This window comes from Tachypleus tridentatus, chromosome 9 (assembly GCF_004210375.1).
Source record: "Tachypleus tridentatus isolate NWPU-2018 chromosome 9, ASM421037v1, whole genome shotgun sequence".
Classification (NCBI taxonomy): Eukaryota; Metazoa; Arthropoda; class Merostomata; order Xiphosura; family Limulidae; genus Tachypleus; species Tachypleus tridentatus.
The window spans coordinates 111,897,408-111,923,619 of record NC_134833.1 but is presented as its reverse complement, the minus strand read 5'-3'; the positions used below and the strand labels follow the sequence as shown (position 1 = coordinate 111,923,619).

General features: G+C 34.6%; 1 protein-coding gene across 2 annotated transcripts in view; it reads left to right on the top strand.

Moving 5' to 3' along the window:
* The window catches only part of LOC143226059 (tetraspanin-6-like), a 44,887-nt gene extending 20,226 nt beyond the window's left edge, over positions 1 to 24,661 (top strand). For both annotated transcript variants that reach the window (XM_076456495.1, XM_076456494.1), the window contains 5 exons: positions 1,201 to 1,374; positions 1,540 to 1,686; positions 10,822 to 10,905; positions 11,322 to 11,425; positions 22,361 to 24,661. In XM_076456495.1, coding sequence (XP_076312610.1) covers positions 1,201 to 1,374; positions 1,540 to 1,686; positions 10,822 to 10,905; positions 11,322 to 11,393 — 477 coding nt within the window. In that variant the 3' untranslated portion in view covers positions 11,394 to 11,425; positions 22,361 to 24,661. The remainder of the gene's footprint in view (positions 1 to 1,200; positions 1,375 to 1,539; positions 1,687 to 10,821; positions 10,906 to 11,321; positions 11,426 to 22,360) is intronic.
* The last annotated feature ends 1,551 nt before the right edge of the window (positions 24,662 to 26,212 follow it).

The window sequence follows — 26,212 nt, the reverse complement described above, 5'->3', positions numbered from 1 at the left end:
TGTGTAGTTTGCCTTTGAAACCCTGTTAGGATATTTAATGTATGGATTTAGCAAATGTTGTGAACAGACTAATATATTGTTCATATACAAAAATATATTAGGTTGAGGAATAATTCGTGAGCGTTTTTAAATAATTTCATTCAAGCATTACATGCAAGACTATACAATACTTCAATGCATGAACACATTACACCCAAAACAATTATGATACTTTATTTCATGTAATACCTAGGTATATAGTATGCATTGTTTTAAACGAAATTGCAAGAAATTAAATGCGAAAAGCAGATGGTGTCGAAAATGCTCGATTTTGTCCACTTGACATTCCATTTAATGAGCTGAAAATGAAAGCAAAAAATTAAAGACATATGAAAATCAAACACACCATCTATTAGAGCAAAAAACTATCTACCAAATGACATGAAATATTTTGCGAAAGCGTTTCATTTATGAATATATTTTGTTAACTTGAAAAAACGCTCGCGAATTATTCCTCAACCCAATAGTTTTAAAGTGAAAACTATCAAGTTGATGGTATGGCTGGTTTTTATGTTAGATAATGGGCATTGTGATTCTTTGAGGTTGACTAATAATCTCCATATTTTTTGAAAAAAACAAACCTGATGGTTTAATGCAGGAATAAAATTTGTTTCAATTCTTTCATTTGTTTTGTTGTATCATGATTTGTGTTCTTGACTAGAACTGATTATGTTCAGAAACACAAACAACATGACTAAGTTTATTTTGTGTAGTTTTCAGCATTAAGATCACTGGATATTTTTCAATTCTGTAGCAGCACTTCAATTTTTTTTATAATAAAATTCAATGATTTTTTGTTTCATTTTTCTTGATAGAACAAAGACAGTGCCTACATACATTGTTATATTCTAACTATTTTTTATTGAAAGGTTAACCTACATATCCTAACTGCAACCCTACCAATTTAATGCTTACCTGTTCTCATTTGCTATTTTATTGGTTGTCCTTTTGGTCTTGAATATTTAAAATTATTCCCTACACATATGCTTTGTTTTTTAATTTCAGTTTTCTAAAATTTCCTACTCTGTTTACATGCTTATATAACTGAGAGATAACACTTTCCAGAATGTTCTAGTTCAAGAAATATCAAGAACTTTGGATTCACTATTGTAAAATATATTATCACAAAGAAATAATTACACAAATTTCTCTTCTTTTTAGTTTTCAACTTTCCTCCTCTTCATTTTTGTGGTGGAATTAGGTCTTGCTATTTCAGCCTACATGTTTCATCAGAAGATTCAGAAGGAATTTAAAGACGGCATGAAGAATATGTTGATGAGTTATAAAGGTAGCAAGACAGGCATAGATGCAGATTTTGATTTGTTACAGTTAACTGTAAGTATTTTTAGTATCTTTAACTTTCTGAATGTTAATAGATTGCAAATATGTATGCAGTTGCTGAACATCTGTATTAAGCCTTTTTTAATGCTATTAAGAATTTGGAAATTGTCAGAAAAAAAGTCTGTATAGTACCTGTTTGTTTCACTTTTTTTTTTTTAGATTAAATGCTGTGGAGTGCACAATTACACTGATTGGTTCAAAAGTTCCTGGGCAGGTGGAGAAAAGGCTGTACCGAAAAGCTGTTGTAAGAATGATCAAGAATGTTCCAACAGACCTTTGATTAATGTAAACCAGATTTACCAAAATGTAAGCATAACCTAATATACACTCCTTTCTACACAATAACAGTTTTCAGTTAGAAATGGTAAAACTTTGAACTTAAATTTGGTAAACACAAGATTCAAGTTTGATAGTTAAAGCAGGTGTGTGAAGTACTAGGTTTATGTAGCAATATGTTAACTATCATATGACACTTCCACTTGTACAAGAAGAGATGCCTAACAGCAGTATTTCACATTGTGTAAGATATTAGTTAGATTTAGTTCAAGATATAGTCCATACTAGCAAAGTTTGGTGTATTGTACATAGATGGGTTTCTAAACATTATTAATGCTATGTTAATATGTAATGTTATGTACATGAAGCCCTGCTCAGATTTATCTGAACATTATAAATATTTGTACTAATTCAAGGGCAAAAACATTTGCAGTCTTGTTTATCTAGAATACTTGCTGTCAGGCTCACCAAATACTGTTATGTACTGTAGTTGTATTTGTTAACCCTCTGTATACTGCTTTGATTGTTTTAACCAACCTTGCAACCACCATGTAATCATAAAACTATACATATTAAAATTTTTATTAAACATTACAAGTCATTTTGTGCAAAAAAAATCTGATTTTTATTACATATTTTTGTTAAAGGTTTGTCTGTAAATCTACTGAGTCAGTGTGACTCAGTCTATCTAGCATGAGTACAAGGCGATTTTTATCTCAAGAATAAAAATATTTCTTTTCATCTTAGTTTTCATATTTTATTTGCATAACCCTTAGAACCTTTTAAGGGCATGTTGAAAGTTTTTGTGAAACTATATTTTGAGTTATTTTATCAACCCTAATAATAACTGAATGAAATTAGTAACAGAGGGTTAAATTAAAAGTTTAAACATACGAAATCTAAATTGCCTTTTGTCTTTCTTGAATTACTGCATGTTATAACAGACAATTACTTTATTTTTACAGCCAAAGTCAGTGGAATTTGCAAATCTGTTATTTAGTTATTTTGTTTTACAGTTGTATTTAGACTTCTCAGACTATTGAAAGTCATTTACCGTGGTTTTCAGCTTTATGCAAGCAAATGATTAAGTTATTAGTATCCTGTGACTAAATTAGTTATACATTTAATGGGTGCATGTTAGGATGAGTATCACAAAATTTTTTTTTTCATTTAAATTTTCACAGCTAACCTAATACGTTTTAATTATTGCATTTAAGTTACTTTTATGGTAATAAATGAAACTAGATAAGAAAAAAGAAAAGAAATTGAGTACTTACATCTGGACTTGGGTCTCTTGCTGTTGATTGACCAAGCTCATTTTTGCAATGATGGTAGTGGTCAAAAACATTATTACGTTTTATTCCAAATATTCAATTTAGGACACAAAAGTATCATTGACAGAAAATAGAACATCCTAAAACTACTATAATTCTGAGACAATACCAACCTTCTTTCACAGTAGCTTTTTGTGATTTTCCACTGCCCTCAAACTTATTGAAAAGAGATGATCTCATTTGATGCACTTGTCTTTATTCCACAGCTCAATCTGCTCGTTTATCATGTGACAAGTCTCCACCAACAGGAGTACAATACTCCCTCTGATAGCAGATGTCTACCTCTGTACTACTTTACATGACCTTACTTTCCTGATTGGCATGAGTTGTACATGTTTCTTGCTCTCAGTTTTCAATAATTTTTCATACTTTGTATTTATTTTTTGATAAGTTTGTTATTTCTTGACTTTTGATGTGTTACAGACTTTTATTTCTATTATTGCATAAATTACCACAATAATAAATTTCTGACTTACCCTGATTGTTATCACTGCTCATAAAATTTCCAGGGATACACAAACTCCTATTACCCAGTCTTTGAGATCAGTACATTTGGCCAAGGATATACAAGCCTTGGTTCATCAACAGTTTCTTACATGAGGTCTGGGCTTTCACAGTGGTTGTTGCCCTTTCAAGCTGATAGAAATGTTCAGGACAAGAATTACTTAGACAGCCATTTTCATGCTCTTTCTTTTGTCATGCACCTTTGGAGGAGGTTCAACCTTTTATTACTTAGATCTACTGATGAGTAGGTTTCTAGGCATCTTCATAGCTATGGTAATTTTATATTTAGATAATTGACTTGGATTTTATAATTACTTCCCAACTTAGGAGGGTAACACTATCTAGCTGTTTTGCCACAAAAGCATCCAAAAAATGCTGTGAAAATCATGAGATGCCAATCATTACGATTTGAGCATAATCATTATGATTTTGGTGTATACATTACGACTATACTCTCATATAAACAAATATTATGACTTGTTGCAACTCCCAAATTATTATATATTATATAGGCCTATACAATAAAGTGATAAATTGTTCCCCCAGGGCTTGAAAGGGGTGAAAAGAAAATTTTTAGTGAGATACAATATAAATTTTGATAATAAATAAAAGACATAGTCCAAATGGACACTTGTGATAATCATGTTTGTGCTTGAAATAATAAAAAAATATTTGTATCTCTGACGTCTATCAATAGTGTGAGTGTGGTGATTCTCCATACTGGGTATGTGGGGGGAATCCATAGTTACGTCATCAGTGCTTGTCAGCCAGTCAGCGCTCCCGTAGATGGGTATTTCTCGTTTTCTAAGCGACATAGAAACACCAATGCGATCATTCACAAGATGGAAAAAAAAGAGGTCTCGTTCACCAGATTGTCTTGTTTCTGGCAAATATAAAAGGACTAAAACTGTGAATCAAAAATTTAGGAAAGAGTGTAGTGCAAAATATCTGGTCATTGCATCAAAAGTCAGTGATAGTCATGCGTTTTGTACAATTTGTTACATCGATTTTTCTGTGGCACATGGCGGGATAAGTGATTGTTTCTGACATACAAAATCAGCATCTCACCAACAAAAGGCTGAGGTGAAGACAAAAAAGATGCAGATAACGACATTTATGAGTAAGAATTCAGAATATGAAACCATAAATGCAGAAGTGATGTTCACATAATTTGGCATTGCTTATAATTTACTCCTAGCTGTAGCCAATCATGCAGGACATCTATTCAGAAAAATATTCTCAGACTCTGATATAGTGAAAAAATATGGCTGTGCTAGAACCAAAACTACAGCCATTGTACAAATGTTGGGTTGTGAAGATGACAAAATGATTTCAAACATACTTACTAACAGTGTTTACAGTTTAGCCACAGATGGATCCACAGACATGGATGGCTCAAAACTGTATCCAATGGTTATACGATATCTTGACCCTTTGCTTGGAAAAATTGTTTTTCTCTTTTGACAATGGTGGAGTGGAAAGAAGCTTCAATAGGAGAGAATATTTTCAAGCTTTTTGACCATGAACTGACAAAGAGGAAAATTCCATGGGAAAACTGTTTTAGTTTTTTTTCAGACAATGCCTCAGTTATGTCTGGTATAGGTAAAGGTGTGATGGGACACATCTCAAGACAGCCTAGCGTTTACTTCATGGGCTGTGCTCCTTGACCTTATGAATATTGCTGCCCAGAAAGTTTCCAGAGAACTGCCCTGCCAAGTTTCTGATGTATTGATAGATATCTAATATTTTCTGGACAAAAGTGCTAGCAGAAAACAACATTTCAAAGAGTTTCAAGGATTGTATGACAAAGAAACAAGAAAAATTGTACAACTTGTTAATGCAAGATGGCTATCACTTGGGTTGTGCCTCAACAGAATATTGGACATGTGGAAGCCATTGAAGAAGTATTTTCACTGTGGAAAGGAAAAACTAGTTTCAAAAGGATCTAAACGTGCAGCTCAGTCAGGCAGCAAGACTTTAACAGTCAGGATATCCTCTCAGCCACACAGGGACACAAGACAACAGTCTCCAAAAGCAGACAAAGAAATATTTGGTATAACTCAATATATGTTGAGGCAGTCTGAACTTGAACTAAAGAAGAGACAATCAATGAAAAAAAGAGAAGAAAACGAAACCTAGCAAGGAAGAAACCAAGAAAAGTTATGCACAGAGCAAGTTAGATAAGTTAACAGTTTTCTTGGACAACAAAATGAACTTGTTAGTTTGTTTTTTTCTTCAGTCTGCAATATCTTCTATTTGAGCAAGCCAATTTGATATTGCAAAAAGGACCTTGCATACAAATTATGCACAGATCTTTGATTACACAAGTTAAAAATATGCTTGTCAGATACATCAAGCCCGAATATCTTGAAGGCAACATCACTGAACTTGACTACAACAATGAATCCTTACACAAATCTGATGAGGCAGTTTCTATTGGAAATGCTGCCAAGGAATACATTGTTAAATATGAAAATGACCTGGGCCTGATCAGGTTCTACACCAGTGTCAAGAAATACTATATTGCAGCTACAAATTACATGATGAAACATTTCCCTCTAAATGATGAACTTCTGATTCACGCAGAGGTTGCTGATCCAAAACTGAAAGTCAGCAAAGATTTCTCTTCTCTACACTTCTTCACAGACAGGTATCCTGTCCTTGTCAATATACATGAGCATGACACTATTGACAAGTTGGAAAGGCAATATTTGAACTATCAAACTGATACTTTCTCAGAAATTGTCCTTCAGTTGAATGTTGACAAGTTTTAAGTTCAGCTGTCTGCAGTTAAGGATGGAAATAGCAACCAGAAGTATGACATTCTGTGTAGAGTTATGCTTAGAATTCTTACAATCTTCCATTTTAATGCTGACAGTGAAAGGATATTTAGTTTAGTGATTAAAAACAAAAGTAAGTTCAGACCAAACTTGAGCACCTCAGTTTTGAGCAGTATTATAACACACAAATTGTGTATGCAGTCAAATGGACAATGTTGTTATAACTCCCAAACATCCAGAGACATTCTCATAAAAGCAAAGGCTGCAACTGCTACAAAACTATTGCAATAAGTGTCATAAACATGATATAAACTAGTCCTTACACAAAGGCTTTTTCTGCTTACTGTTTGTGCATGTTCAATGTTGTTTTACCAGTATGTTTGTTACTCTGAACTAAATAAGACATATCAAAAGAATTTTTTTTAAATTTATTTATTAAATACACAAAATAAGTCATAAATGAGCAATCTATGGCAGTAATAAATAATAATAGTTATAATAATAATATAATAATACACAGCCTAGAGACATTGGTCAGGCCTAATAGCTGCAAATGATAAAGGGTTCTGTCTGCAATCATTATGCTTAGTCATTTGAAATAGTTGGCATCTCAGAAAATCAGATGAAATGAAGAAATCAGGGAAGGAGGCAGAGCTTATCTTGACAGAAGCTTGGAGTGCAGAGGTGCAGTGAGAGTAGAACATGTGGAATGCATGTATGTTTGTTTACACAAGTGGTGGTGACATCAGGATATGAAGTATTTAATATTGGAGAAACCAGCACCTCCAGAGTTTGCTGTACCTTCCCATTCCCAGCCTTAGGAGTTTCTTAGGCCTAATTCAGTCTTTATGGATTTTATCTTAGGTTTGTGATATTTTATCCCTTTCACCTGTATCTTATTCACTACTTCCTTCCTCATTGCATTAACTGTCTTTCTAACCTTTTTGTTTTTTTTTCCCCCCTTCCCTGATTTTTGGTTCTTGCTGATCAATTTCCCTCACAATTAAGTGAGAGGTTTAGCACACTGTGCCCTCCTAGGAAATCTGATCAGTTTGCCTTTTCTTACCATGTGCAGACTGCCAATTTTTAGATAAGCATTTGTTAGGATTTATGTATAGCCCCATTTCTAAGATGTTTAAGGGGTCCTGGAAATGTATCTGGCCATCTATCCACCAACAAACCATCCTTACAAATATTGTAGCTTGTTTGGCTCAGTCAGAGCTTTATATTCTCTCAATTCTCCTTCACCTTCCATGTTCTTATTACTTCTACTAAGGATAATTTGTCATGTTCCTTGACAAGGCACCTACATTGTCAATGGTAATGGTAGCTACCCAATGGGTTCAGTTCTGGTGGGGGATTGACTGTTCAAGTTTCTCTGTCAATGATCAATGGGTGCTTCAGGTTCTGTCAGAAGGATTCATTATCCAGCATCATTTCCCACCTCCAGTTTCTCCTTTGTCCATTTTTTCACTCTTCTTGAGAACCTCGTGACCAACCAGTGTCTATCAGAAGTGGTTTGGGAATTGCTCTTGTAGTGGGTAATTAAACCTGCTCCCTGTCTTTCCAGGGTTTGTTTTTTTATTATTCTCATCTTTTTTGTTTTCACTTATGAAAACTAGGCATTGGTGGTCAGTAATTGACTTATCTCACCTCAGCTGTTATATCACTACCCAAGTTCAACAATGAGTCTTTTCTCATCCATAGATAGACATTTTCTTCAGGACTGCAGATGACAAAAATGGATGTCTCCAATACTTACCTACTTATAATGATATCATCTCAGTCTTGTCCTTATCTTTGGTTTGTCTGTATCAGGATGGTTTACCAATTTTTGACCTTTCTCTTCAGACTTGCCTTGGCCTCTTAGGTGTTTCATTAGATTATCCAGGCTTTTGCATATCATTTCCATGCTCTGTGGCTGTGATTTTCTTATTACATGGATGACTGGCTTCTTCTGGCTCATTCCAAACAGGAAATGGCTGATCATAGTCAATAGCTACTTTCTGTAGGTACTTATGGGCTGATTGAACAAATTATAGAAGTTTTCCTTAGACTGACTCAACATTTTGTTCATTTTTAGCTCTTTTTCAACACAAATATAAATCAAGCACTGCATCTCCTTTACAACTTTATTCAACTGAAAATTTGGTTCACCACTTCCTCATGGCTGAGTAACTTACTGCTTGTGAGATCTATTGGTTTTTGGGTATATGGTCTTCCATGACACCACTGGTCCTTTTAATTTGTATCCATTTGAAATTCCTTCAGTGGGTGTTTCACAAACAATGGAACTTTGCTCAGGATCCTCTTTCCACATACATTTCCCTTTCCCTGCAAGACTGTGCATTGGTGGCTGGACAAAGCCCATATATCATTAAGTGTGCACTTCTTACCCCAGGTCTGAATCTACATCTTTTTGTAGATGCATTCCTTTGGAGATGAGGCATGTGTCAATCACCAGAAAGCTATGGGCTGGTGGTCTGTGGACAAAGCACTTTGCTTATCAGTGTTCTTAGACTTCTAGCTGTATATTAAGCATTGCATCACTTCCTTCTTGCCTGGCATTGTCTGATGATAATTCATATGGACAGTTCTTTGGTGGTGGCATATATCAATCACCAAGATATTTGTTTTTGAAAGTTGGTTCTATCATAGAGGGCCCAAGAATGTCACATTTGTCTTTACTGCATATTGTGCCTAGTGCTTTCAGTTTGGTTGCAGATTATTTTTGCCCTCCAGTGGATATCTCCCACAGAGTGTATATTAGGTCCCCTCCTTTTTCTGGGATCTTTTCCACCATTGGAGTGTGCATCCTCACTGTGGAGATGGGGTGTTCCACAAGATTATTTGAAGGTGAATAACCTGATGATATTTTGCTTTGTAAACATGCCTGTTCCAGACCATTTCACTTTTATACTGCATCCATAAAGCAGAAGGAGTGTGCTACCCATCCCTGCCATTCCTGGAGTGAATACTTTGGTATTTTCTAGTTTTCAAAATAAGGCTTGATTGCCACCCATTTCATTTGTCTCCATTGATGATATTCCTCTGGACTCTGCATGTGGAGTATGGGAGTCCTTACTTCTTTCCTGTTCCAAGCCACTGGGATAGTTGACCATGGAAACGTCTTGCTGAATGTGTTTCAGATAGTAACTATTCAGTTACAGCATGAGGTGGTGGTGTTATGTTGGTGTAGGTGGCATTATATCCTCCTGTTTGTGATATATATAAAAAAAAAAAAGACAACAGAGCAAGACGTCAAAGGTATAGTTCACCTCTTTGATTGGGAGCCTTCATCCCAACCTTGTGTGAACATTGCAACCTGTGAGGAGTTTTTAGATTAAAGGAACCAATCAGCATTAGTCCTCACATGGGTTTGGGTTGTCTTTCTCCCTCTGTCTGTGTTATAAGTTGCAATGGTGATACATGAGACTGTTACACTTCTGTTTTTAAACATCCTTCATTCTATTCTCAACAGGATGTTATTGCCATTTGGATGGTTCCTACTAGTGCTACAATTAGGGAAGTTGATTCCATGCAATGGACATCCTTTCAATACCAAAAGTCAAGTTCCCAGATCAATAACTCAGAGGTAATTTGCATGTCATACCTGATATTGGAGTGGTTCTTAATCTGTTTCTTAGGTTTAAGGTTAAGACTGCATGTTTCTCTTCCTATCCTCATGCTGATGTCAGTAACTACATGGAGGTTTTGGATGTAGTTGGCATACCATGTGTGGTCTGCTTTGCTCTAACCACTTTACATTTTACATCCTTGTTTACTCACCTTTCTCTTGCACTTGAATGTGCTCCTCTCATTTTCCATCCTTATATCTTACACATTTCACAAATGGGTGAAGAGTATACCTGGTTCAGAAGTGATGTGGCTCCATTCTTCTGATCTTCAGATCTGAATCTCTCATTTTTAAAGATATTCTTCTGACACCTTCATCGGAGACTTCTGTTTTTTCCTTGAGCTGGTTACTCTTCCTTCTCAGTGTGAGATTCTAGCTGTTGTAAAAAGAGGTAAGTATTGTATCAGAAGTTACAATTTTTCTATACTTAAAATGTATTTCTGAGGGGTACCTACCTCCTTTCATATTTCCCACCCTTCCTCTCCACTTCTTTATGGCACTGACATCTTTTGCCAAACTCCAAAGTAATAATTCAGTACAGAAGTGTAGAGGGAGTCACATCCATTACATAAGTATGTCATGCCCCTTTTGGTGAGGATGTCATATGAAAATTTACATGAGAGTCATGTTGGAATCTTGCAATTGTAATAGATGGAGCAGAAGGCTTGTGGCATGTGTGAAGACAAAGTTTACATACAGAGAGCAATAGCTAATCTTGTGGCATGTGTGAAGACAAAGTTTACATACAGAGAGCAATAGCTAATCTTGTGGTAAAAGACAAGTACCTATCAAAAATACATTTTCAGCATAGGAAAATTCTAACTTTTAGTAGTATAATGTAAAATTATGCCTACTCACATTTGACTAAGTATCTTGTTTTTAATGATTTCTTATGTAATGACCTCTCTAGGGCTGCAGCAGTATCATAATTGGTGTGATAAAGAAGTATGCAAATGTTATTCTTGGTGTTTTTGGAGGATTTGCTTTGTTTCAGGTTAGTATCTTTAGAATAGTAAAAACAAGTTCTTGTTGCCACTTGTGTGAAAATGTGTATCAGATATATTGGTGTTGCAATGCTGAATGACAGTTATCACTCATTTCATTCAAATGAAAATTGTGGGTACTTTATTTATATATGTGGACTTTTGTTTTACTTGGAGTTTGAAGGTGGCATTTATTCTGTATCACATTTTATGGTGCTATTAAAAAGTAAAAGTAAAAATTATTACAATATTTTTATATAATTGTTTCATATTATTAAAAGGGTATTAAGTTTGACCTGTAAAGAAAGGCTCCTCTTTCTTTTTTATTGAAAAGTACTTCTTGTGATAAAAATGTATGTTCTGGATGCTACTTTGTTAGAACTGTTTTTCCTAATTAACACAAATACATGTTTTGTTTTGTTTTCAGCTTCTAGGTACATTGATGAGCTTTACCCTTGGCAAAATTGTTAGCAGAAATCATTATGAGCTGCTCACCTGAAGAAGGTTTTGAACTACTCTTCACAGAGAGAGGTGAATATTTTTCTGAACAGAGAAAGTCTTCTGATAAATGATCAATATATGTATAAATTATTGTAGAAAATTTATTTCTATTGAATTCCATCACCACTTTAATTTTAGTTAGAGGGGAGAGTGTAAAAACATAACAGTAGTGTATAGTTTTTAAAAATTTAAATTATCAAATTATTCAGCTAATCATGTTAAAGTATGCTTACCATTATTATGCACACAGTACTTGTCTAACACAGTGTTGACTGTGAAAAGTAGTGGTGATATGTGAAACTCCACAAAGCTAAACATTCAGGTAATGTATTTAACTGATTGATATTTTAATACTTTTTTTATAATTGTATAATGCCTCTCCTTTTTGCATTTATAGCCATAACATACCTTTATAGAAGTTTTAAAGTTATTATAATAGAAGTAAACCTAATAGTAAGAAAACAAGCATACAAACAAGTTTTCAACTATATACAAGTTAGAATAAAACAGTATAGAGGGGTAGAGTGTAATGTTTGATATGTGAAATATGTTTGCAAATGCTGAAAGTATTGTGTAAGTTTCTATATAGACAAAGATTCTAAACTGAGTGCAATCCACGATTTCTAAGATTCTGCTAAATAAATGTGTAAAAAAATTGTCAGCCAGTCGAACTAGAAAGTAGTAAAATGTAATGATGATAATAAAGATATTAATCTCCAATAAATACTGTTTTGTTAAATATCAACTTCCAAAATCATACGGCATAAAAATTAGTATGACTATATCTCAGCAATTTATATTAACTGTTTTGAGGAAATGCATCACATGTTGGATAACTCGCACACAAACTTTTGCTGTAGTTTCAAAGTACTCTAGTTATTACATTTTTTACAATGCATTTCCTCTGCCAGTTAGTAACAGAAAACATAACCATATTATGATTTTGTAATACTTATTACTGTATTTTTTTTACACAGTGAATGACAACAATAAATTTAAAATCTAAAATATCTTCATTAACTGTAATTAGTATGTGAGATAACTTTTATCATGACAACTCAAGACAAGTGATAAAATTATGAGTATTATGCTATTATAATTCAATAGGTGGCAAGATGTCAAAGAACTTACTCAAAAAGCAAATAAAAGTAAAAGGAACAGCATAGTCTACTTCTAGTTAAATATACTATTAACTGGAGAGTTCTTACTGAACAGTTAGCTGGAAAGTTCTTTGAGCTTGTGTACAAGATGAGGGGTAAAAATCAGGCATTGTTTTAAGAGCAAAACAGAATTTTATACACTGACAAATATGGTAATACAAAATTCACTAGTTCACAACAGTTGCTGCACATCACGTGGTCCGAAAACAGTTATCTATACAAGCGTGCAACAGACTTTCTTTCAAAAATGATTAAATTTAACATTTGCACTATATAAACTAAATCATTACATTTTTCCTGTATGTGGTGAGGAGACCTCCCAGAGAAGGTTCTGTACCTTCAGTTTAGCTCCTTTTTGTTCTAACATTCACCCATGTTTGTTGTGCATGAAAGGGAGAAGAGGATCTTGATGTTTCAGGGGTCCAACCCTAACACACCATTGTGGTCTTGAATTCCTGTACATTGACGCTCTCCCACAGGGTTAGTAAGCTGGTCCATTTGGGCTATGGTCAACCAAGTACCAGCATTGAATGTTCTCAGTGCTGGTGTTTGGGTACAGTGCTCGCAAAACCCTGATGTTGCTGTAGTGTCCTTGTTTGGCATTGTAATTTGTCGTCCCCTCAGAGGGCTCCATCGAATGTTTTCTGTTTACTATGGATACTCCAATCCATGAAAAAAAAAAAAAATAAAATTGAAAAAATATGATGATGAATCTTGTAACAAAAACTCTGTTGCACTGTTGCCAATACAATTGGATTCCATATCTCAGTTTCTCATTTTACATTCCTTATTTTGAGAAATCCTTAGGGCAGATATTTTTTTTTCATTGAAAAGGGATTAAAAGGGCTTGCTGGCTCTCCCAAGTTAGTCAGTAAGGAAGTTGCATTCTAAAGACATTTTGGTAGAAACATTGTCACCACTACACACTAAACTCCTGAATTCAAAAAGCACTGGGATACACCCATCGAGGTTGCTCACCAAGCTATTTTAAATTTCTCAAGAGGAGTTTTAGTTGAGAGGGATATGAAGTACATTCTTGAGTCAGAGATCCTTGCTGGTTTCTCCAGCCAGAGCGTTTCTGTGATGCGCCAAATTTTCACTTTTAAGGATGGAATAATGCTACCTACTGATGTTCTGATTTTCACATTTACATTATTATATCCACCTGCCACCATCAAGGGAGGTTATCTGAACTTTAAGTTACAGCTGCACATTTCCAACCTTCTCAGATGTTACCAATGTTAGTGGTTTGGTCACTCAAAGACGTCATGCCTTGGTTCTTTGACGATGTGCTCACTGTGGTGGCAAAGACCATGACACCTATGAGTGCAAACTGGAACCTCACTGTATTAACTGTGATGGTTCCCACTCTCTTACTTTTGTTCTTGTCCTAAATGAGTGGAGGAGAAAGAGGTGCAACATCTAAAAACTTTGAACAGTGTCTCCTACCCAGAGGCTCAGACGTTTTTGTTCTTTACTCCATCTCAAACGTATACTGCTGAATTCCATTCCACAACTACAATGGGAGTGCCACTCATATCACCTGCTTGAACATATTGTACTTTTACAGTTCTTTTGATGAGATGTACAATAATTTTTTGGTTCATGTGTTCAGTCCTTGAAGCTAGAATATGAAATCCAAGCAACAAAAAATTAAATGCAACTATTAGCATATTGATCAGAGTAATGCCATGATATATTCTTCCATGTAAAGCTGGGCCTGGCATGGACAAGCCTGTTAAGGCGTGCGACTTGTAATCTGAGGATCGCAGGTTCACATCCCTGTCGTGCCAAACATGCTTGCCCTTTCAGCTGTGGGGGCGTTATAATGTGACGGTCAATCCCACTATGCGTTGGTAAAAGAGTAGCCCAAGAGTTGGCGGTGGGTGGTGATGACTAGCTGCCATCCCTCTTGTCTTACACTGCTAAATTAGGGACGACTAGCACAGATAGACCCTTGAGTTGCTTTGTGCGAAATTCAAAACAAACAAACAAACAATCCATGTAAAGATGGCCTGTAATACAATAGTGAGGTTTAAAGTAATCATTCTTAACAAGGTAAGAAAGGATATCCATATAGTTAGCTTTCATGGAAAGTCATAATTAAAACAGCAGCTTGTATCGCTGAATACAGTGAAATCGTTTTGTTTCCAACTATTGATGTCCTCTATTTTTCAAATAACATAAAACTGAACTGATTGAAAACTGTCTAGATAGAAGAAACCAGAATGTTGTTATGATATAGTTCAGTCATGTTTGATTAATGTCATGAGCCCTTTGGTGTGGATTCCTGTATGTGGTGAGGGGACCTCACAGGAAGGTTCTGTCCTTTCAGTTTACCTCCTCTGGGATCTAAACATCCACCCACGTGTTTGCCGTGCGTGGTGACCCATGAAGGGGAGGAGAGGATCCTGGTGGTTAAGGGATCTAACACTAACACACTGCTTTCACCATGAATTCCTGTAGATGGGGCAGCCTTGGGTGGTCCTCCAAGGGTCAGTTGGCTGGTTCACTTGGGCTAGGGTCAGCTAAGTACCAGTGTTGGATGTTCTCAGTAGGTGTTGTGGACATTGTATCTGATGCTGGTGTTTGGATATATAGTACTTATGAAATCCTGGTGTGGCTGCAGTGTCCTTGTTTGGCATTGTAGTGCATCCCCTCATAGGGCTCCAGGGTTGGTAGTGTCAGTGGGCACTGAAACATTCTTTTTTTTTTATTATGAATCCTCCAAATAACAACTTAGTGAAAAAAAAACAGTCCATATGAAAACAATCATATCTTGAAGATTCTGAGCAGCAATCTTCAACATTTGTAACACCTGTATTTCATTTTCTTATATTACATTTTATTTCAGACAAACTTTTAAGACAGATGTCTCCCTCTTTTATTCAGAAGGGGCAAGAGGGACTTGCTGGCTCTCTATAGTCAGTCAAAAAGCTTCACTTTGGTGATACCTTGGTTGAAACATCCACATGTCAACATAGTGAACTCCTCTTGCATTCAAAAGCAATTGAGGTTACACACCCTTGCTATTTTGAATTCATCACAATGAGTTATTATTGAGAGGGATTTGAAGGACATCCCCAAGTTGGAGGTTCTTGCTGATTTCACCCAAGGAATTTCTGCAGCGAGGCATATCTCCACTTGCAAAATAGAATTATGATGCCAACCAGTGTCCTCATTTTAACATTTACATCACTGCATCCTCCTACCACCATCAAAGAAGGTTATCTTAATTGTAAGGTACAGCCATATATTCCAAACCCTGATATGTTTTCAGTGTCAGTGGTTCAGTCAGTTGAAGACATCTAGTAGTTCCTTTAATTGCAATGTCTCTCACCCATTGTACTTTCATTCTTGCCCTAAGTGGTTGGAAGAAAAAGTGGTGCAACATTTGAAAACAATTCAAAACATTACTTACCCTGAGGCTTGAAAGTTTCTGTCCACCACTTCATCTTGGATGTATGCTGCTGCACTTCATTCCACTACTACAGTGGGAGTGTAGACAGATCTCTCTGTGCCTTTAAAAGAATTGTTCTCAAACCAAATGAAAAATCTTTTGACCTCCTTGGTTAAAAAATTGTTGAATTAACTTTAACACTCATTGCTATTCCTAACATTTGTTCCAACAAACCCCATTTCCTTGGGTACATCTTCTCCTGCTCCAAGATGCAAAACAATCGTTTGTTCATGTCCTCATTTGCTGAAATCCCCTTCCAACAACAAAGATCTGCCCAACTGACCCAGGGAAGGATCCATAGAGGTTGGAAGACCTCTCTTGAATAAAGAAAATAAAGGAAAAAGATGTGGTCGAAAATTTAAGGGCTCTCCATCCAATTCACCTACACATAAATAAAAATTGCTACCTTGATACAAGCTTTACCTTTTAATTTGGATGACATCAAAGCATTGATTGCTTCATACCATCCTGAATGCCTTTCCCTACAGGAAACATTTCTGAAACCTGCCTATACAGTCACCTTTCAGCAGTTTTCTTTGTACAGAAATGACAGGCTGTGTGATGGACAAGTGCATGGAGGGGTGGCACTGTTGGTTGATCACTCGACACACCCTTGGAGGCCATAGCCATCCGTGTTTTCTTTGGTTGTACAATCATTTTTTGTTCTCTCTACCTGTCTCTTAAAAAGACCCATGATCATTCAGACCTTGATGCTCTCATTGAACAGTTGTTACCTCCCTTTCTAATCTTAGAAGACTTTAATGGACATAATCCCTTTCTCTTTTCAATACTGATTCTTATACTTATTTTCATGCACATAGTCAGTCTTTTACTGCTGTTGATGTTTCAATTTGCTCCCATTTACTGATCTTCCACTTTCATGGAGAGTTGACAATAACTCACAATGCAGTGATAATTTTCCTATAATTTTCAGAGAGATTGGCTGTTGTCATGCCACCCCACCTGCATGTCCTGGTAGAAGCTGAATCAAGCCAACTGGTCCCCTTTCACTGTTCTTGCAGGACTGATCCTGCCATCATCTATAAGCCATCAATAGATGACTGTGTTGTGTAACAGCAGTAGATGACTCTATTATACAGGCAGCTGCTCAGTGTATTCCTAAAACCTTGGCATGTTTTTCATGATATCCTCATCCATGGTGGAATCCTGCCTGCCTCATGGCATGGAAGGCTCAAAAATGGGCCTGGGATACTTTTTGTAGGTGCCCCACAATCTTGAACTGCATTGCTTTCCAGCAGGCCCGAGCACATGCTTGATGGTTAAAACATCAAAGCAAGAAGGAATCTTGGATTAAGTTCACAACCAGCATATCTTCTATCAACACTTCCAAAGTCATATGGGACAAGATTTGAAAGGTCAGTGAGCAATATAATTCTTTCCCCCCTCTTGATCTTGCTGTCTGATGGCTAGGATGTAGGTGATACTCTGGGTAAAAGCTTTTGCTAGGTATCTAGCACTTCTGCTTCATTCTCCACCTTCTTAGCCATCAAGACTTGGGCAGAGCAATCACCTCTTTTCTTTGGAGATGATTGTCTCTATGACTATAATCGCCTCCTTACACTGGTGGAACTCAAACTGGCCCATTATTGGTCTGGCAGTACATCAGTAAGACCTGATAATATACACTATGAAATGCTGCACCATCTATCTCCTGCTTCTCTTGCAATTCTTCTGATTGTTTTTAACTGGGTCTTGCAGGAGAATGTTTTTCTTAATATCTGGCACCAGGCTATTGTCCTATCTTTCTCTAAGCCTAGGAAGGATTGCAAGATTCCTTCAAACTACCACCAATTGCTTTGACAAGAGAGGATGGTTATTGCTTGTCTTGTTTGGTTCCTTCAATCAAACAACCTCTTCTCGCCAACCCAGTGTGGGTTCCAATAACAGCTCTCCACTATGGACCACCTGATTTGACTTGAAACGTCAATCAGATAAGCCTTAATTTCAAGCAACAACATCTTGTATCAATATTCTTTAACCTTGAAAAGGCTTATGATACTACAAGGAGGTATGGCATTTTGCAAGACCTCCATTTACATGGATTACATGGTCATTTGCATATTTTTTATTTAAAATATTTTAATGGACAGGAGATTCCAAGTTCATGTGGGTTTGACACTTTTCCATTCTTTTCAATAGGAACGTGGAGTCCTTCAAGGCTGTGTTTTGAGTGTCACACTTTTCAGTATAAAAGTTAATGCCATCACTGAACAACTCTGTCTCACTGTTGCAAACAGGCTCTATGTCAACAACTTTCACATCTCATCTGTTGTTGAACATCAGGTATATTGAGCGGCAGCTGCAGACTGCCCTCAATCATTTACTGAAGTGGACCACAGCATATGGCTTTAATTTCTTTCTCTCTCTCTCTAAAACCAGTTGCATGCACTTTAGCTGCCAATAGGGTATTCACCCTGATCCTGAACTCCGTATCGGTGAAGTTGTGCTGCCTGTGGTCCGTGAGACAAAGTTCTTAGGGCTTATCCTTGACTGTAAGCTGACCTTTATACCACACATCAAGCAGCTGTGGGCCAAATGTACAAGAGCACTGAACATCCTCCGTGTCTTCTCTACCACCACTTGGGGAGTGGATCAATGTTCTATGCTAAAGATATATTGTGCTCTTATTCGATCAAAACTTGACTATGGATCACTGGTCCATGGCTCTACCAGGACCTCAACCTTAAAGATGCTGGATTCCATTCATCATCAAGGACTTTGAATCTGCACTGAGGCTTCCAACAATTCTTCAGTCCGGGAGCTTATACACAAAGTCTCATGAACCTCTTCTACACCTCAGCTGTTTGCAGCTGTCTTTACTGTATGATCCTTACCACAGCACCCCACCTGGGGTTGTGTTTTTCTTCCTCAGTGGGCCATGTTTTCAGAACAGACAATCTGTCATTGCTCCTTTTGGCCTCTGCATCCAGGTGCAGTTGAATGGATTGGGTCTGTCTTTGGATAACATTGCTGTATCCACTGGTCAGCCAATCTCACCATGGCTTAATACAATCCCCAAATGTGACCTTTAAGTCATCTGAGAATAGCAGACACTTTTAATTGGAAGTACTGTCTGTTATTTGCTGATCATCTTTCAAACCATCCTTCTTTTGCTATTTATATGGATGGGTTGAAATCAGGTGACTCTGTGACCTCTGCCATGGTTTGTTGTGGTTCAGTGGTTGTGCACAGAATCCTCTCTATAGTTTTTGTGTTCACAGCTGAACTGTATGCTATTTCTCTTGCCCCATAGAAGCTAAGCAGTACTCAAATTACACTATTAATACTAACACACTTAGTCCTCTATTGGCCCTGGAGTTGCTTCTTGTTAGTTCTAAACCTATTCTGACTGATATTCAAAACCAACTGTCTCATTTCTCTTTAACATCTACTTCTAGTCCAGTTTTTCTGGATACTAGGCCACATTGGTATTCACAGGAAACTGCAGCTAAATCTTTCTGGCACTATCACTGCTGAGCCTATTTCATACATTGACTGTTGTCCTGCATTCAAGGCTCAGCTCCTTGCCAGTTGGCAGTCGACTTTGGGTGGGCAACATGAACACAAGCTATTCCAAATAAAACCCTCTCTTGGACTTTGTCCATCTTGCTTCCGTAAGGATTGGAAAGAGGATGTTGTTCTGGCTAGACTTTGCATTGGTTGCAGTTTTTTAACTTATCATTTTCTTTTATCTGGGATTGATGCACCAGTGTGTTTGTCTGTGAGACACTCGGGTCACAGTAAGCTACATTTTACTGTCTTTCCATCATTATGTTTCTCAACGACGGCACTGTTTTAGACATCTTTTGTTCGAAGGTTTATCCATAATGTTAGACAGAATTATTGACAATATCCACCTTAAATGTTTTTAGTTTTTTAAAGGCCATTAATCTCTTTAATGCTACTTAAGTTTTTAATTTATACATTAGACCTTTTTTAATGCGATTCCCTTTTAAAAATCGAAGTACATCTAGTTTGATTTGAAATAAGAAAATGGCTGTGATGTCAAATAACTCTAAACCAGGACTGGAAAGGCCAACTTCAGGTGTCTAACACTGATGTGTGAACTTACCCAGTAGTCATTCTGGCGAGTTATGATAATAGCAATTATGCTGCAGAAAGTCCTTTACAACTTTTATTACTGTCGTTTTTCTCTTACAACTGTAGACTAGATGTAAAAATTGGATTTAATGCTATTTATGTTTGTAATTAAAAAAATAAACTTTGTTTTGTTTTACCTTAATTTCCTTTTATGAATTTTAATAATTTTACTTCAATATTAACTTTTTACCAGATGTTTGGTGCAGAGTGCTTATTTGCTTTGCTCCATAAAACACCAATCCAACTGAACTAGTGTTTTCTTTTTGTTCTCAAAGAAGTAGAAAGTTTTGAGATGGATTGACTGGGTGATATATGTATGACATTGTTTTTCATTAACCAGTCAAGCTGTCTCAAAACGTTTATTCATAAATGTGGGTTATTTGTTATCAAGTCTCTAAGAAGTAGTATCTGCAACGTGACAAACTATTGTAAGTTTAAAGCAATTAATTTGACTTACTTACTCTGATACTAAAGCATATAACAAATTCCAAAGTGCAACCTGCTCACTCTACATGTGGATTTCATCGAGTGCATGTTTGTTTTGGTTTTGAAGTATATTTTAATTAAAACAAATGTTTTGTAAATTTACTAAAGTTTAAACTCTACTAACCAGAGAATTATCAATCAATAGTTTGTTGATGAAAGTGTAGCACTTCACAGAATCACTCAATATCTGGATAGATAGGTTTACATATTCAAAACCATAATATGAACATTTTTCAAATTTGATGCTTTCCTATTTTCTTACAGTTGTAGCTGAAATTTCAAATTAAGAAATGTGAGATAAATGTATCATTAAATAGTAAGTTATTTATCAGCAACTTTATTTTTGTAGGAAATCTTAATCTTTGTTATTCAGAGAAAATTAAGAAATTACAGAAAAAAAATTCACTCATTTTTTTCTTATGATGATTTTTTCTTTCATTCTGTTGTACTTCATGTTTTTCATAAAAGTCCATGGTGTGGTATTTCCATCTGCTATTTCTAATTTTGAGGACTGTTTGTCTCAGTAGGGTCTGCCTTTTTTTTTTTCACATTCAGTTCTAGGACTAGCATTTTGTTTAAAAACATCTCTAGAAGTACACAACAAACTGATTATAACTGTCACAATCTAATGTTATATGGAATCAATATTAGGCTCATGTTAATTACAAATTTAGTAACCATTTTCATGTATTGAGAGTTGAGATTATTACGTCATTTGTAAATTTTGCTTGTGTGAAAATGGCTACACAAATTAACTGCATATTGTCACAAATTAATATTTGGGAAATCTGCTAAAATCCTTCATCTTTTCTGATAGCTAGATTCTCGTCTTTTAAACACCAGTGGAATAACTTTGATAATATAACGAGATATAACAGGACCTGCATGAATGCACTTTAGTTTCTTTATGTGTATACTATTTTCTTAGAGTATTTAAATATTACTATCATTTTGACTTGCCTGTTCCCAGTAAGGTTACTGTATGTATATTGCATAATAGCAATGTGACTTCCTCAGATATCTTTATTACTGTTGTTAATAATGTAGAGCACTAATGTTGCCCTTTTCAGAATCACTGTTGCAATTGATAGTTTAATCTAAAACATTAATCCTTTTCTAGATATGAACCAAACTAGGTCACTAAGGTAGTTGACTTTTTACAATAAATTCATCATGTTTCGTATATTTCTAAATATTTATGTACAAAAAACAGTTGCAATGTTAATGATAAGATTACGTACAAGTGTGTGTTGCAGTTTTCTTTTCTTTGAGTTTTAAACATTTTCCTTAAATTGCTTCTAAACTTTTTGCAATAAATATTTCTGAAATTCTTTCTTTATTGTGGTATTTTTCTTTGTCCTTTCTCATACAGTAGAAGTTTTTGAATTTCTATGATGTGCATGATTTTGTAGTGATACATAACAGGAAGTGATAATCTTACTAATGTTTTTATGTTAGTATTTGATTAATAGTACAACAATAAAACAATTTAATAATTGGCTTTTATGTAAACTTTGCAGGAATGTTCATTACAATGTTTTATTGTAATATTACTAATTTCATTTAATTGACTATTTAAAGAAAGTTCTTTTATAAACAGTTGCTAGTAGCTACAATTGACTTGCAGTTTTACTGACTATGAAAGTTACGTTGTTATGTTACCATCTTACAATGGTTGATAGTATATTATAGTATTTATGATGTATCCTGATTGCTTATTTTATTTTTTTATTTTAGCATCTCTAATGAAGTTCTTGAAGTAATGATTACAGAGTGAAGATTCTGTAATATATCTCTGCAACTTCTGATTAATTATTTCATTAAACTACAACAATGAAATAGCTGGAATGCTTGCTTCAAGTTTTTTGCAATAATATTTTAACCCTTTAGATTTTGATAAGCTTTTCTTAGAATTTTTGTCACAGCTCTAACTGTATTTTGTTTTAATGTTTATATAATGTCTGTAAGACTATTCTCTTTACAACTGCTTATTTAGTGTCTATCAACAATGGTTATGTGTAGAATTATCTAAAAGTGTTCTTCTTACTTTTTTATTTTAATATTTGATTTCATGAAAACATCTTACCTTGAGGATTTATCAACATGTATCTTTAACCTTTTATTATAAGTTTTTTACAATTGCTTTACGAAGTTAGAACAAATGAGATTGACCAACATAAATACATTAATATGCAGTGTCTATTTTAAAAATAGCTATGACTTCTTAGATATTATACACAGAATGATCTATTTGTAACTTTTTGTGGTTAGAGTTTTTCTGCAGCTTTTGAAAATTCAAATTAACCAGATTTTGAAAATACTCTCAGAAAAACTGGCATATACAAAAATATTGGCATTCTCCACTGAAGTATTTATCATACAGTATTAAATATGATTTTCTTGATACCTTTGTGATGTATAATGTTATATTTTTAATAAAAATAATAAATTTGTTATCTTTAAGTAGAAACTTCACACATTTTTCCTACATCTTTAAAATTGTTGTTACTTTTAAAGGTATTTAAATTCTTGGGTATTTAGATATCTTTTATTCCTTTTGTTAATATTTGCTATACACTTTCTTCCATTTAAGTTGTCACAAAATCAAGAACTAAAACACCATATTACATATAAGAATTAAATTAACCATTTACAGCATTTCATTTTTAATTCAAGAAATTATAATAAAAGAAAAAATAATGTCTGAAGTTTTAAAGGCTACAGAAAAACAATTTCAGATTATTGAAGTAAAGAGAAAGAGGACTTCAGCTTTTACTACCTATTGGTTTAAATGGTTTTGCTTAAAGTGTATAATTTCATTATTTGTTTAGGGTATATGTGTACTATTTCATTTTATTAGATTTAAGAAAGAGGTTTTTACTATTAGTGTTTGTCATTCTTGTCAGTTTATTACACTTAACAGAATTTTTTATCAGTTTCAAATACTGAAGAATTGATAGTGGTAGTTTATTTACAACCTTGTTAGTTTGAAAGTCGTAATTCAGGTTCTTAGTACATTAATGCACCTAGTCTAAAGCTATTGTCATCACTTTTATATAGCATTAGTCCTTGCTAGTTGGCTTGTTTTGTGTATTATGTTTCATTTGTTGTGTGATCTCATGAAGCCTGCAAGTTGTTCACCACCTCTATCTTTTAGTTGAAGTTTTTTATTTTGTTAATTAGATTTATATAATTTACAGGTTCAGTTTTAAAAGTACAGAAATGAAGGAATGTTACAATCAATTATAAATGGAAAAAAATACTTATTTTTTTTAGAGGTAAAGAAAAATTACGTGGCAGCCTCTTTGAAACTATTTCCTTCCATGTTTATAGAAATGATTTTAATGTAAGTCATTTTCTAAGTATTTTGATACTTTATGTAACTTTTATCAGTTTCATAAAACAAATTGTGTGAAACAAAACTGTTTTAAGTTAAAACTACATCTGCTGGCTACATACAAGTCAATGTGTCTTTGAAACATGACACAATTTCTCAAGTTTTTTATTCTGGTTAATCTTATTTGCATGATTAGTTATTAGTAAAATATGTTGTATGTATAAGGATTGAAAATGCCAGAGTAACTTAGAGAAGTTGGGTTGGAAAGCTTTATCAAGTTGCATTTTTAATCTTTCATATTCTTAAGGTATTCTAAAGAGAATGAAATATAATACTTAATCAACTTGTGCTGAAAATATAAGCTATCAAACATTTGTCTGCAACACTAAAATTGCTGAATCTAAAGTTTTTTGAAAACACTGATTTAGTTTGATATTGGTATGGCTACATTCAGTTTAATTTCACAGTTACTTTTTCCTGTTCACAATATATAGTGAGATGCTTTATTTCATTTTTATGCTACTATAACATAAAAGTACTAGAAAACTAATGTATTTCAGGACCAACCCTAAAATAATCTAAACTTGTTGATATCTTGTTAGTGTATTTTTTTGAAATTATATTGTACAGTGTTCTTGCTGCCTGTAATATAATATTATAGATATTTATGCTATACTTGAAAAAAATACTGTCACAATTTATCCGTTGTGTTTTATTTCTAATCAAGAAAAACTGTTGAATACCAGTGACGTCGTGATGTTTTGCATCATATTGAGAAAGGTCTTGCATGTTTAGCACTTATATAAAGAACTAACAATTTGGGCAAGCTAATTTATCTTCTATGTAAAATATCTAAAAAATCCCAACAGCGAGTACTAGATCAATTGCAATATTGATGGATTTTTTTTTAAATTGATGGTTTAAATAGCAAACAAAATCATGGATCCAAGTAATTTCATGCATAAATAGTTTAGAAAAAGTGTTCCAAAGGATAATGGTATTTGTGTCATTGTTTTAGGGTTGTATAATATTCAAACATCTGAAACCTGTCCCATGTATGATAAATGGTATGGACAGTGTATTAAATTTCATCGAATTTCATTTACCTAACCATTTGTTTCGCAGCATACAAATATTTTAGTATAATGTTTGGTGTTAGCTGCATTATACTTGAAGGCACTTTGGCATCCATTAACACATTACAAAAATATTATCATATGCTATTTCAAACATAGTTTGGAGACAAGCACAGATTTAAATTTTATTGGGGTGTTTCTTTATTGCTTGCTTTCAAATATCCACGCTATTTTCCACAAGAGAAATGTTAACCTTACAATTTCATATATAAACAAATCAGAACTTGTAGCAAATAACTGTCTGTTCCAAAACTTACAACTATTCTACATATTTTCATTGACAATCTGCTAAAATTATGGCAAGCATGAAATTCAGACATTTTTTTCATAAAAATGTAGAACTTAAAAAAGATTTGAAAAATAGTTCCGTTCAAGTACCTTAATTAACTTTATGATCAACAGACACTTTATTTTTTTTAAAGTTAAAAGGAAGGGGTGGTTTGTTTGATTGGAATTTTGCACAAAGCTGCGCTAGCTGTCCATAATTTTGCAGTGTAAGACTAGAGGGAAGGCAGTTAGTCATCACCACCCACTGTCAACTCTTGGGCTACTCTTTTACCAACGAATAGTGGGATTGACTCTCACATTATAATGCCCCCATGACTGAAGGGACGAGCATGTTTTGTGCGACAGGGATTCGAACTCGCGACCCTCAGATTACGAGTCGATCGCCTTAATCCACCTGGCCATGCCGGGCCGGAAAGGGTGGTCTCCTGAAAGCAAACAGAAAAGGAAATGTAGTATTGAAAGATATTGTGTATTTCTTTTTTATTATTATTACTTTTATGTAGGTGTACACTTTTGATTCACGGTTTTCCGAGCCATTCACATTCAGAAATTTTTGTTGCAGTGTATGTAGTTTCAACAATAGAATCTTGTTGCTGGAACCAGAATAAACTGCTTTTATCACATTTTGTTCTGAGCAAGTGTTGACTTTAATATGCGATGTAAAGAAATACTGTAATCTATCCTAGTGGAAGGCGAGGTGAAGCCTGAAGATATTACCTTATTTTACTGCTGTAATGACCGAACCTGTGGAATGAAAGGGAAGACATAAATATAAATCTATTGTTAACTATGCATAAAATTATCTTCAGAACTTCTTGCTATTGTCGT